This window comes from Orbicella faveolata, unplaced genomic scaffold, assembly GCF_042242905.1.
Source record: "Orbicella faveolata isolate gen_17 unplaced genomic scaffold, um_ofav_v1 contig_12, whole genome shotgun sequence".
NCBI classification, from domain to species: domain Eukaryota; kingdom Metazoa; phylum Cnidaria; class Anthozoa; order Scleractinia; family Merulinidae; genus Orbicella; species Orbicella faveolata.
Genome location: NW_028301539.1, coordinates 31,469,529 through 31,481,157, shown reverse-complemented (window position 1 = coordinate 31,481,157; position 11,629 = coordinate 31,469,529). Strand labels below are relative to the sequence as shown.

The 11,629-nt window shown below is 39.5% G+C and overlaps 1 protein-coding gene and 1 pseudogene across 1 annotated transcript; both read left to right on the top strand.

The window, feature by feature from the left end:
• Positions 1-454: 454 nt before the first annotated feature.
• On the top strand, positions 455-4,624 carry LOC110040348 (metabotropic glutamate receptor 3-like). Its single transcript, XM_020745566.2, has 2 exons — positions 455-1,573; positions 2,509-4,624. The coding sequence occupies exons 1-2, from the start codon at positions 727-729 to the stop codon at positions 3,321-3,323; spliced, it is 1,662 nt and encodes a 553-aa protein (XP_020601225.2). The 5' UTR covers positions 455-726; the 3' UTR covers positions 3,324-4,624.
• Positions 4,625-8,138: 3,514 nt separating this feature from the next.
• Positions 8,139-9,560, top strand: LOC149117557 (uncharacterized; annotated as a pseudogene).
• Positions 9,561-11,629: the final 2,069 nt, after the last annotated feature.

The window sequence follows — 11,629 nt, the reverse complement described above, 5'->3', positions numbered from 1 at the left end:
TAAGACAAATTTAGGGAGCAATAAGACATTCCAAAACCATAATAATGGACATGTTTGGTACTGATTTTGTCATTCTTACTTTTCTCTTGTCTCGCGCGAGAGCAAGACATGAGAGTTGTCAAGCTAAGGGTAGGGATCGGAAGTAAATAAATATCATTCGAGTGAAACATCGTATTTTGAAGAAACAAAATCACTTGAAAAGAGCTGCGTTACCAATGGCGTATCATGAATAAATAGCCCAAATATTTCATGTTCGTTTTTCTCCGTCTTCCCATTTGCCATGAGTGCCTCCAACTTGTTTTTGTACCTTATTAGGCCATTATATTTATAGGTTTTGCTTAGAATAGATAAATTTCATACTGAGATCGAATCCTTGTTTTATAGAATTAGACTTATTCGTGGCAAGCGAGAAATTGCACTCGTTGAATATGAACGGGGAGGATTGAGGCAGGGGAAAAAAATTAAGTTTACATATTACAGGGAAGGAAAGAATCGCCTTTTTTCCTCACATCAAACATCAAACCGCGGCACCTGCTTTTCGGCATCTTTCCAAAATCAATAAACATGTCCAGTCTTTTAATTGGTCGAATTTTTGAATATTTTTTGGTACACTCATTTATTAATGAATGTTTACCTGTGCAAGCCCCAGAAGTGCAACAAATTTGATGGTTTGCTACGATTCGTTAGCACCCATAAGAATAAAAACAAAATAATTTGCACGCAGCCATGAAAAGACGCCAGTTGATAGTTTTAGTCATCATCACTTTTTTTGTTACGTTTTTAATTTGTGTTTTAGGGAGCCAAAATCTGTACTTCGCTCAGCATTCACAAGCCTCTTCGTCTCCGAAGAGGGAGATTGCGTTTGGCGCCCTTTTGCCTCTCCACGTCAAGGACGAACTTCAACGATGTGGATCGGCTCAGAAACACCAAAAAGGATTTTTATGGTTGAACGCACTAAAATATGCAGTTGAGGAAGTCAACAGAAAATGGAACAGGCAGCTTTATAATGCGTCCTTGACGCTGAAAGTTCGTGATACTTGCAATGATGGACAAATAGCATTGGAGCAAGCTCTTGACCTTGCTAACAGTCACGGGAAAACAGTAGAGATATCCTCATCGAGGCATGACAATGCTTCGGACGATATCAAACAAGTTTTCGGCGTGATATCTGCCTCTCAAAATAAGGACGCCTCAACCCTTTTAGGCCTGTTTAAGGTGCCGCAAATAATATTTGGAAGAGAATTGGGAAGGAGTGTGCCTCAGAATTCGAATGAAATTTTGCAATCAGTATCAGTTGGTTTCTACAAGGCTCGGGCGCTTGCAGATCTCATCAAATATTTTACTTGGAGTGCGGTATCGGTGATATATTCTACTAACAATCGAGAAGACTACGAAATCTTTTTGCGAATATCGAACATCGAAAAGCTGTGTATTGCTGTTACTGCTCGACTTGCTGTTGGGGAAACGGATTCTACTCGGTTCGAGCGCGTTCTGGCGAAACTGTCGACCGAGCCTCAATCTACTGCGGTTATCGTCTTCATGGGAGATGCTGAAACGAAAGAGTTATTGCAATGTAAGTTTATACCCGGAGTATTTCTGCTTTCAGTGGGAGATCTAAATCGCCTGAGACGCACTCAATACAAGACAAATGGTAAAAAATGTTGAGAATTTTTTTCATCAGCAGCTAAATTCCAGTGACCGAGACGGGTCCAACATTAACCATTAGCTGGTACCTGGCAAATTTCCTCTTCATTAGAATTTAAATTTCACTACACCAGGATTAAATATAACACAAAGCAGTAAATTGCAGTATGTTACACGATACGTACAAATTGTGTTTGAACCTTTAAAAGATTGTATGGAAAACAAATAATGGTAACTTTGAAACAGGGGTATACGTAATATCTGATGATATTTACCAACAGCATTAGTACAAAGCAAAAAATGTTAACCTTAACCTTGCCAGTGATTACGTAAATAACCAGTAAATGAACAAAGCAAATTATTGTTAACTGAATACCGTGCTTTTGCAAGAAGCACGTTAAAAGGGGAAAAAATACCGGCAGTTGCAAAAACTCGCTGACACGTGTTTGAAGGGAAGAATCACTCATGCTAAAGTGATGACATTACTCAGCCAGTTTGATTGTTGCGCTATGATGACCGACGCAAGAATAAACCAGAAAACATTGGTGAATATGCAAAACTCTTGTTTGGGTGCATTTTCAATGCAAACTACTGCCAAGTTTTATACACCATTGGGAAATATTTACCCAGTTGTCAAAACTCTGAGTCCATTTTCCCGTCATGCAAAATCAGAATTCTCCGTTGACCACTGGTTTTGCTTGCTTTTAAATGATTCCCAGTCAATCAGTTAACTGCTTCAAACTTTTTTTTACCGATAGTCTTTTGTTTCAATTCCTATTCCGTGCTGTTTACATTTCATGAACGTTCTTTTTGTCTCGAAGTGGCTAACAATTATGCTAAGTGTCCTTCGATTTCGTTCTGCAGCTTTCAAAAACAAGAAGGCTATTCCACATTTCACCTGGATGCTAGCAAACCAACAGAACGTGAACTGTTTTCAAGGCAGTACTCTATACGATACTCTCATCCTGATCCCTCAGTTTCCATTCATGGAGGGTTTTAGGAACTATTTCAACGACAAGGATGATGCTGTTGAATTTAACGACGTTGTTGAAAGTCCTGGCGGTCAAAGCAGCTGTTTAAACATTGGAACGCTTGACTCGCCGTCTGAACGAAGAAAAGAGGAAATCCAAGCGTCCATGAATAGTGTTTATCTGCTCGCACATGCGTACGAAAAGGCGGCTCAATCCCGCACACACCGACTTGATCGAGCGGCGTTTTCCAGAAGTCTGGCGCTCGTGCTTGATGTGCTGTACAGTCAGAACTGGAAGGTGTTCTCCGGTGAGTGGCGAATGAAGGAGAACATGTTTTCTTTGATTCATTTGCAATCAAATGGATCCGTAAACAGTCTTGTCAATGTAGGTACTTGGGATAGCGCATGGTATATCAATCATCTTGGATTGAGGTGGATCAATCATACAGTGCCAAAGTCCTTTTGTGGCGACCAATGCTCTCCCGGTCACATCCGGGTTTTAAAGGACAACTGCAAGTGTTGCTGGTCCTGCTCAGCTTGCCATTATAATCAGATTGTCAGAGATGATTTCACTTGCGCCGATTGTTTGAGAGGCTATTGGCCCAATGAAGATTTCACCAAATGTGAATTTCAGTGGCGGAGAACTTTCTTCGACTGCACTTTGGCCGTTTTAGCTGTGGTGCTTGTCTTCTCCTTCATGGTCCTTTAATTATTTTAGTTCTTAATTACAGTATTACAATTATTTAATTATTTCAGGTAGTTTACTTTTGAATTTTCCTTACTAACTGACATCCTTCTTTATCTCCTGACTGTTTGCCAACGTGCTTTAATTGCAGCCAAAAAGATGTCGAACACTTTTGGGAATTGCATTACAGGGTTCTCTAAGACTTCGTTTCTTACCATACTGCGATTTGTCAGACCTATTTCGCCCAAATGTGATGGGAAAATGCTTGAGCAGATAAAATCGCTCCGATTCACAATCGGAAATCGTGGCGTGTTGGCTCGCGTGAATGAACCACCTAATCGGTCCTATAACCATATTGGGGTGCTCGGCACAGATTATGCAAGAGGTATGCAACTTTATGGGTCGTACTTCTTCTGACGAACGAGCAACACCCTCGTAAATTTTCCGTCGATAAACACTGATGCGTGGGCCAACTGACCTGGCTGTACGTGCGAACTTGCGGTACCTTTTGTCACAAAACTCGCACAATGACTACAAACAATAAACTGCGAAGATAAAGACCTATCCAATACTAAAATCTCCCATCAAAGTTCACAACAATCAGTTAAAGAATTTATAGAGCTTTACCGAATCCTGTTTCGTGACCTTGTCAGTCATGCAGGCTAATACTCTAGTGATCGGTTGCCATAAATGGAAAGAGTAGGGGAAAATTATATGTTGCGGACTCTAGGACCACGATGTCCAAATGTAACTTCTTTTAAGGCGATTTCTTGTTTAAAAAAAACTAATAAGATTTGTATGCAAAAAAGTTGCCAAGTTTTGTGATCAGCATACAAATCCTTAAAATTTGTCAAATCTTTGAATTCGCCTGCCCGTTTTGTTCCGCGACCCTTACCATGACTGACTAGGTCACGTGGTGGCCTCGTGAAATAGTTTACTTTAGTTTAGTTTAGTTTAATGAGTTCGTGACCAAAATATAAGAACAAATTAATTCGGAGACAAACAATGAAATTAAACAAATACGTTAATCAGTTGCCGAGTTAGTAAGTGCCGTTAAACTGACGTTTTGGGGATATTTTGCCAAGTTGTGGATAGCTTTTCTATTTTTGCATTTTTTACCCATTTTTAAATAGAAAAAAAGAACTATTGTCACTTGAAGATTCACATGCAAAAACAATGCGATGATTGATGCGTTTTAAGAGGCTGCTTATTAGTCACATGTAAAATACATGCAGTGTATGTGTAAAGAAAACTTGTTAACGTTGGTTGACTGCTATGATAATGTTGTAATGCAACATGGTGCAAATATAGCGATCATTTTGGGAGTTTCTGCCAAGTTATTTACAGCTATAAGGATTTTGTGCACTACCTTTCAATCATCTATGCGCTTTCAGTTTCCGCTGGAGTAAGCAACAAAAGTGCCACTCTCAGTTAATCAGGCCATCGAAGGAGATGATTTTGCAGGTCTCGGGGAAGGTATCTGCCATAGAAGTACATACGTACAGGCATCTAACTCCGAGACATTAGAAAGTAGTAATGGCGCATGCAATGGTGAGAGCAGTCGCCTCCCACTGATGTGAACCGGGTTCTAATCTCGGACCCGGCGTCATAATGTGGGTTCAGATTTTTGTTGCTTCTCGTCCTTGCTGCGAGAATTGTTCTGCGGGAGGGTCTACGATTTTCTTCCCCCCACAAAAACCAAAAATTCAAAATTCCAACCAGATTTAGAAACAGTGGACGAACTGCTTCAAAACCTGTAAACAGAGGTCGATTTTAATGAAAAGAAGATCGTAGATGTTGTCTCCCACTAATTCCTCCACTTCCCCCGAAAAATGCTATTAAATATTACTGACGCTTTGGCTTGGCTGTTTACCATTAACACTTATATTCTTACTGAAGGAGTTACCCAACCCATTTAAGTCTCACTGCAACAACTTAACTTACTGAGCATTTTTATTACATTGGAATGAAAAGTTTCTCTCATATACTTCTTCAAAACAATCATTTATTTCCCGTGGTTTCAAAAACAATTCTATAACAACACGTGCCTTAAGCAGGTACCTGGCTCGGTTATTCTTCAATAACAAACAAATAATATCATTAAATTTACACAAATGTAAGTTCATTCAAACTACACCTTTTCTATCCAGGTTATTTCACGTTTTGTTGGTTCACAAAGTGAAAATTCACAAATTAATAGTCCATGGCTACTTATAGCTAGTTCGCTATTTGAATTTTTACATGGACGTTTGACATGCAAGTAAGTTTATTTCATGGTAACACGGGATTTCAACTTCGTAGCAAATGGCTCGCCCTAGACACGTGATCAGTGTTTACCAAGTAATGAAACGCTACGTGCGGTAAGTCCATCAAATTCACCATACATTAATAACAGGAAATTAAACGTGTAACAATAACTTCGTCCCGATAATGTTGTTAAATCTCTGTCTCCTCTCAGGTAGAGAATCTTTCCCCGGTTTTCTTTACTTCCTAGAAGCTCTCACAGTGGCCGTCTTCCTCTTCTTCTCGGTATTTTGAAGTTTGGTCAACACTTTCCTCTCGTGGCCTGCCGGGTTTGGCCTGTTGGTATTCAAACTCGCCTCCTTCTTTGATCTTCCTTTACGGGACTGACAAACCATCGTGGCTGCAGGATCGAAATTATAATAATCGTATTCGTCCAGGAAATACTCGATTTGGTTTGCCAAACGGCGGCGTGGGTTATATCCTTTCATTTCTGTAGCTGCAGCAGCTCGGCGTTGACAGTTCAGCGATGCAGTCGTGGATTTTTCTGGCCAACGTTCCTGTCTTTCGATCGACGTGATGTTGTGAAAAAAATAACCGCCTTGCAGGTTTTTAATACAATTTTTAGCACGTGCAACGCCCTGAAGTTATGTGACACAGGGCGCACCCACGCTCAAAATGTCGGCTTCTCATTGGTCGAGAATTACAACGTGATGTTTTGTATTAACTTATGATTTGCTGACTGTCTTAACAAAAGTACTGAATTGCATCAGAGAATTTAGTGTGGCCGGGCTGAGTCCATAGGGGTTCTGATTAAGCACGAAAACAATGCTATGATTTACCGAAGGATGCAATTTTCGTTTGCCTAAGAAAAAAGGCGCGTACGATTTGAATTTAATGGCAGTCATTGGAGGAGTCATATGCGTCATCGAATGAAGTCACTTCGGATTCGATATTGTCACTCAACCTGAGTGACCTATTGGTTCGAATTCGTTTCTCTGAGTTTAACTCCCCCTCGTCCCACGCCCTCACACGATTTTAAGTTTTCCTTATTCGCTCCTGCTTTTTTCGCAAGCTAAGCTTATTATATAAAATTCGAGTCTGATGCAACATTTTTAATTCTTGCTTAGCTTTAGAATAAGCTTTTTAGGGCAAAATGGTCGATCTAAGGTAAGAATGGAGCTTGCTATTTCGATGTAACTAACATGAAAATATCTACGGACATCGATCCTTCCTTTGTCTTTCCGCACATGAGAAACTGAGCGGGACCTAAATGTTACAATGTTTCCGCCTCGTACATAATTGTGTCACTTTGTGACTTTGGTGTTGCTTCGGAACGATTGAACGATGGTTGATTTTCTGTAGATAGCTATCCTATTTCTGCTTTAAAATGCATTTCTAAGTTATCGGCTCCTTTGGAAAATAGAAAACGTATTTTTTAAGCTGCTGTTTGGCACTATTTAGCAATTCGGTTGTTAAAATCCAGCAATTTGGAAAAGCGTAGGCTAAGATAAACAGGTGCCAATGTCGTCGGCCACCTGCCCCGCGTCTGCTAATAAATCGTGAATATTATGATTCACGGATTTATTTTCCTCGTCAAAGACATACGAGATTTGTTAACCCCCAAAATCAAGTTTTAGCTCCTGCGAATCAAATTACCTGTAGTGGTGAAACGACAAAGAACTTGCCCTTGTGGATCAAGAAAAAGGTGGGGTTCAAAGAAACCTTTAAAAATTGAAATAGTTAAGCTGACTCTGATACCGCTAAACTGAGACACTCAGTTTATACTGACGTCCGGCTGTACCATAAGCTATGAGACCACCCACTTAATTAAAGCTAAAATAAAGGGTGTTACAATGTTGCACTATTGCTATGGTGACCATGCATGTCAATAAATGACTACAACTTGTTCGGCAATGACTGGGCATTTGCTTAAAATCATTGTTCATAAACTTATCACTACATGGGTTAATGACTCTTTCTCTGAGGTAAAGGTGTTGCGACCAAGTGCTGGAAACTGTTGCCAGCCACTTTAACGCATTTTACGTAGCATACACGAATCTGGGAGAGGAGGTGAAACGTTAGCTCCACTCTTACTAAAAGTTCATCAGGTATTTCTTTTCTTCACCAGAATTCCAAGTTGAATGAATGTTGTAGCGTAGAGCGATTTAGCTCCATCACTCCTTCACTCCTTGTTAGACATTTCAAACATTCCGCTGACCGGTACATAAGGCTTTCACAGTCTCTTCCACCGTGTCGACTTAGTTATATTCGAGAGGTAGAAGGTGAAACGATTTGCGATTGTAAGGAAAAGACTTAATTACGTTTCTTCCTTGGCGATTCGATTGCAAGGGAGAGTCTTCATGATCTTTCCTTCACAGACCTACGTGATACTAGTGGTAACTTAAAGTTCGACAAGGGTAAGCAAATTGTGAGTTAAAAGGCAATCGCTATCGAATAATTAAAAGATCCGGGCGATTTTTTAAACGTAAGGAAAAAAAAAAACTGATTGAACAACAAAGTGTATTGAAGCTTATTCGGATAGCTTTTCTCTTGTAACTTCCACAGACTGAAAGTGTGAGTGTGTGTGTGTTTTTCTTTTTTTTGAAATATTGACGATATTTGCTTTATGCAGTGATTAGTTCGCTTCCAGCCGTTCTTTGGTAAGGGATCATAAATTCCGGTTACGCAAACACTCGACGAAAAAGACAAACTGTACGTACAATAGCTAATAATTTACCAACCATACCATTTAAAGAACAGGAAATTAGCTTCTCCGTTGTAGCTTCGTTTTATGGACAAACAAGAAAACGAAAAATATTAGAGGCGTTTGTCCATCCCTTAGCAAAGTCAGCATGGTGAAGCACAACGCCGACCCTTTTGACTTTGCACTTGGTCCTTCTTATGATCCAGCAAATGCTTCATCGAGTGTTGTCACTGTGTTTATCTTCACGACCGCTATGACTGCTATAAACTGTCACCTTGTCATTTTGTTCAACGCGCTCAAGTTATTATTGTGGCAGTGAAGACAAAACGGCAGCTTCGCGCCAAGTCAAACATAACTCTTGCCTACTCAGCCACAACTCATCTCATGGTGGGATTGGTAACTCAACCGCTACAAATCACCAGCCACAGTTTAATAATCCAAGGTGAGACTCACAATAGCCAGTTTTGCACCCTGAGTGAAGTGTCAAGGGCTGTAGGCCTGACATGTTTGTTAGCATCGCTATTCCATTTATTCCTGATGACTGTAGAACGTTTTATAGCGATAATGCACCCCTTCGCATATGAGAATCAAGTCACGGAAGTTCGTCTCATGGTGGCCTCTGGTGTGGTGTGGGTCGCTGCGATAGTTTTTCCCTTTGATCTTATCGGGAATTACAATTTCCTATTACCCTATATGTCTTAATCCCCGCTATGATTTACTTTAATGCTGTTATCTACAAGGAGGTCCGTCGCAACGGGAAACAAATTATATCTAACCGAGTGTCTTCGGAAACCAAGGAGAAGATGCTCAAAAATAAGAAATCTTTTCACACGACACTCGTCAAAATACCCACAATTTTTCTGTGCTTTATTCCAACCAATATTTGTTTAATTATACTGGACTCTTTTACGGACAGAATCCCCAACGATGTACGAGTGGTGGTTAAATCTCTGGTAACGCTACTACCGCTTCTAAATTTAATCCTTAGATTTACGTTGTTAGAATAACACATTTTCAGGTAGGCTTAATCCAGTTGTTATCACGAAAAAACCCTGCACAGGCAGAGGAACTTGAAAATCGGATATTTGGATCGCGACAAAATAGGGTCATAGTTATTGCTGAACAGCGAAAAATGAGGGCTGGCCAAGAACAAGACGAACGACAAGAAAATCCCGACACTGGGCAATAAGCGCGTAACAGTGGAGGAAACACAGGGGAGTAATCTCAAAATGAAGAACTGGTCCTCTGCCGCTGAGTCGAAAGTCAATTGGTTTTTAAACATACCCTGCACTTGTGTTATAAATCCAAATTAGCTTAACGGTTACTTGACGACTAGAAAGTCTGTAAGGTATACGTATTAGCAGTTGAATTGTATCTGTTTTTTCTTTTTTTCTTTTTTTTTTGCACATCAATTTAATAATAAATAAATAAATAAATAAATAAATAAATAAACGTCATGTATCGTGAAGTCTATTGTAAATCTCTGCATAAAATATAGCCGCCCAGACTTACCATCAAGCTGAGCTGCGAAAGCCGAGGTCGGACTCCACGAAGCTCAAAACTCGCGCGCGAGGAGCGCGAGCGCGACCCTCGCGCCTTTGAAGTTCTTTGAGAACAGGGAGGATTTGAGAAAGTCTGTACTATGATCTCAATGGGGTTAACAGTAGCCGTAAAACTGGCCAAAAAATTTACCCGTCAGGCGAAAAAATTGGAAAATTTTAACTGTTAGCCGTAAGAAATGTTAACCGAAAAACAATTTCCACGAACGTTAAGGTTTCAAAATTAATGTCTTTTCAAGGCTTTTTTGTTTTGTCTTGTGGCCTTAACACTATATTAGTCTTAAATTTATTCGTAAAATTTCTTTTTCCGTCCCGTACAATTTGGGGTAGAAACTACAAAATTGCCCCAATGTCTATTGTATTTATTAGACCTGAGTAGACCTGATTTTCTTAGGACATAAGAACGAAGCACGCATCAAATAATGCCTGCAGTTTTAAGTTGTTTCTTCGGTTTTAAAAATCGTTTTAGTTGGTTCAAAATGATGTACAAAAAATAACCTTACAATGTACATGTGGGAACTATCAGGCTATGATCTAAGAAAATTATGCTTACTGTTTGCTAGTTTGTATTTAAAAAATCACTTGTTATTATTGCTTCTAAAAACCTATGTCAGCTGTTTCAAACAAATGTCTCTGTGAACGCTCAATCTGCCGAGTCAGAAGATATCGGTAACTGGAGATCTCAATTCTAATTGTAAAACGATAAAATGAACTGATTCTAAACCAAAAAGTGCACAGCTGTAGGTTTTCTCACTGATAAGACATGTGGCTTCCATGGACTGCACGATTTTTGAAACATCGACGTCGCAGAAATTAGGTTTTTTTTTTTTTTTTGCCTGAATATTCTATTGTAAGGAGATCATGAATTCCGGTTTACAAGGGCAAACGGCGTAAAAGTTAATTTGCATATACAATAGCTACTAATCTACCGACCATAAAAACTTATATTTTCGACTAAACAATCACAGCCTATCTAAAGTACTGGGAATTAGCTAATCCAATGCAGCTTGGTTTTTTGGACAACCAAGAAACGAAAATTATCTGAGGCGTTTGTCAATCCCATTTCAGCGACTGGATAAACCACGCTGTGTAAAATCGTGATTTTTAGGCTTTTTTTTATATAATAACCTCTTACTGATCGAGTGCGAGGGCTGTGTTGGGGACTATTGGCCCGAGGTCCGTACAAAAATGTCCGAGGGTCGAAATTGTCCATTAGGGCTCTCGCAAACTAGGTTAGAAAGGCCTTTAGTATATATAGCACTCGGGCCTCAACATCGGTGAAAACAAAGTTTTGGTTTATTACGATACAGAAAGGTTTTTTACAATATTTCGGCTCTATTTCAGAGTCATAGTCCTTCAATTAAAATCAAACAAAGTCGACAGCTTATACATCAAGGCTAATTGTGCGTATACAAAAGGCTTTCACAGTAACTTGCACCGTGTCAAGTTAGTTATATTCGAGATTTATAATGTGAAACGATTTATTGATTGTAAGGAAACGACTTATGGTTCTTTCTTGGCGATTTTATTGTAAAGGAAAGTCTTCATGGTTTTTCCTTCACAAACCTTCGTGATAGTAGTGGTAACGTAAAGCGCGTTCAGTACCAAGTTTAGCTTTGGTGACTGGATAAGAAGCCATTCTTTCCTTGTGGTAATCATCTGGGACAAGGATGACTTATTGACTTCGTGGTTTAACCTCTCCTTAATTATTCTTTTACAGTTGCGTTTTGCACTATTTCTTAAGGAGCTCAGTCACGGCATTTTGAGTTACTTTGGCCATGGGCAAAAATTACCTTTAACAAACTGAAGGGTGCCTAAATATA